Source organism: Eptatretus burgeri, chromosome 2 (genome assembly GCF_056783735.1).
Source record: "Eptatretus burgeri isolate ZD-2024b chromosome 2, Ebu_testis_v1, whole genome shotgun sequence".
Taxonomy (NCBI): domain Eukaryota; kingdom Metazoa; phylum Chordata; class Myxini; order Myxiniformes; family Myxinidae; genus Eptatretus; species Eptatretus burgeri.
In genome coordinates this window covers 80247025-80249524 of record NC_140962.1, presented here as the reverse complement: position 1 = coordinate 80249524, position 2500 = coordinate 80247025, and the positions used below count along the sequence as shown (strand labels likewise).

At 44.7% G+C, this 2500-nt stretch overlaps 2 protein-coding genes across 6 annotated transcripts in view; one reads left to right on the top strand and one right to left on the bottom strand.

The window, feature by feature from the left end:
• The window catches only part of TGFBR2 (transforming growth factor beta receptor 2), a 42722-nt gene extending 42155 nt beyond the window's left edge, over nt 1–567 (bottom strand). For all 4 annotated transcript variants that reach the window (XR_015055149.1, XR_015055150.1, XR_015055151.1 and 1 more), the window contains exon 1: nt 289–567. Coding sequence is in view for 1 of the 4 variants with exons in the window: in XM_085869997.1 (XP_085726123.1) it covers nt 289–310 (22 nt within the window). In the remaining 3 variants the exon portion in view is untranslated. The remainder of the gene's footprint in view (nt 1–288) is intronic.
• SNX4 (sorting nexin 4) overlaps nt 1–2500 on the top strand; it is a 134411-nt gene that overhangs the window by 95 nt on the left and 131816 nt on the right. For both annotated transcript variants that reach the window (XM_085870001.1, XM_085869999.1), the window contains exon 1: nt 1–15. This exon is cut by the window's left edge. In XM_085870001.1, coding sequence (XP_085726127.1) covers nt 1–15 — 15 coding nt within the window. The remainder of the gene's footprint in view (nt 16–2500) is intronic.

Genomic DNA, 2500 nt, shown 5'->3' with positions numbered 1-2500 from the left:
CGAAAACGCATTGAGGTAATATATAATTGACGGGAATTGGAGAATAAGATTTAAAAATAAAAACCACGACAACGCACGTTTCTCGAGCTTGTATGAAACGCACACTCCGACGGACAAACGTGTGTATAAATAGCCATGAAGGTGTGAACGGTCCGAGCGAGTTGAAAGGAGCGCGGCGACGTTACCTCTCTCTCTCTCTCTGGTACCGCTGATTGGGATTAAATAAATAATGGAGTGGAGAGTTCACACGTGTTCGCTGCTGCTCTGAGAGGACGGAGTGTGACTCACCACAGGCAGACGGCACGGCCATAACGTGAGGCCTCAGCAAAGTTGTTTTTTCACCAAAACGAAAACCTCAAACTCCTTCGCAAAACACTCTTGTCGTCTTTGTGTCGCGGTCTCGTCGGGAGGAACCAAGAGGGTCGTACCCTGGACTTGCCATCCCCCGTACGTCCGCCCTGATGCAGAGGAAAGCTCTGGTTCCAGACTCGGAGAAACTCGAAGAGCGCCCGCTCGGTACCGCGGACTCGAAAACTTTAGGGGACGGAAAATAAGTCTGCGGTGAGTCATGGGCTGTGGACAGACACTCCCACCGTGCCCTGCGCTCACACCCTCTCTGACTCTGTCTGTCTCTCTCTCTCTCTCTCTCTCTCTCTCTCTCTCTCCTGCCTTCTCTGGGATGCCTTCTTCTGCTTGTTGTGCTAGTTCGTGTTTTGCAGATATTCGCGCCGATAAACCCAGGCACAACAAACACGTGCACGTTCGGTTGTTGTTTTGAGCTTTTACAACCGATTGAAGGAACTTTCAGCTGACTTGTCGGGAGCTGACTAAATGTACTTTGTTTCGTTTCAGCTACAACTACTACAACTACTACTACTACTACTACTACTACTACTACTACTACTACTACTACTACTACTACTACTACTACTACTACTACTACGAGCTTAACTGCACCAATTATTCCAGCTCCTTGTGGGCTCAACCAGGGAAATATTTTTGTTCAAGACTTTGACGAACTGGCTGGCCAGGCCTGATGTTTGACTGAAGTTGATTTTTTTTTTCGCAGAAATTTGTGATTTGGTCAGGGTGCTGGCGATAGCTCGCCGACTCTTCACAAAACACTTGTGAGATCTTTAACGTGCACCAATTAATAAATTGTATTAAAAGCAAACGGTACCCCCAACATAATGTCCATCCCAGAGATGGCAGACTTTGCGACGTTGCACAGTACCTTGCCTGTGGAATACCAATTCATTCCTCCATCCATCCATCCATCCATCCATCCATACATACATACTCAGTACAGAGCATCAGTGCTGCCAAAGCAGTCTCCTGGGTTATTGGGCACAATCCTGGACGGGTCACCACTCCAACACAGGATACTCGAATGGCTCAATCATCCCAGCAAGCTGATACTCACTTTTCCGAGTTTGGAAGGATGACCAACTAAGTCAATCCCACCTGCTATTCATTCAATGGCAAGGCGGGATTTGAACTCGGGATCTGAGGATCACGATCCCACCACCCTAAGCATTAAGCCAACACCAGGCATCGTTCATCATTGCGTCAGGAATCGAACCATAAATAGCTGCTCAAAAGACTGACTCTCGACACTACAGCATCCTGTCATACTTCCATGTGGTGATATATCGATGTATATATATATATATATATATATATATATATATATATATATATATATATATATATATATATATATATATATATATATATATATATATATATATATATATATATACATACACTTACACATTGGAAACATATAATACGGACTGTGCTTCCCCATTGTCTCGGGCCACTCACCTTCATTTGACTTTTCATTTATTTATTTTCATTTTTTTTTCATTTATTTATATTTTCATTTCCAGACGTTGTCTGATGATTCTGTGATTTTTTTTTCTTTCTGGTGTACAGCCTTCGATGTCCATCAGCACACAAAATTTCAGCTTTCCACTTCACCTGCGTACCAATTTTGAATATCAGTCAGTGAGTCAGTCAGTGATTAGAAAGAGCTCTGCCATCCTTGCAAGGTCGGCAAAATGATAACCAGCTTGCTGGGATGATTGAGCCATTCGAGTATCCTGTGTTGCAGTCGTGACCCGTCCAGGATTGTGCCCAATAGAACAGGAGACTGCTTCGGCAACACCCATGCTCCATGCAGAGTATGGTCCCAATCCCAATAGATGGATGGATGTATATCCAATACATGGCCAAAAGTATGTGGACATCTGCTCGTCCAACATCTCATTCCAAAATCATGGGCATTAATATGGAGTTGTTCCTCACTTTGCTGCTATAACAGCCTCCACTCTTCTGGGAAGGCTTTCCACTAGATGTTGGAACATTGCTGCGGGGATTTGCTTCCATTCAGCCACAAGAACATGAGTGAGGTCAGGCACTCATGTTGGGCGATTCGGTCTGGCTCGCAGTCGGCGTTCCAATTCATCCCAAAGGTGTTCGATGGGGTTGAGGTCAG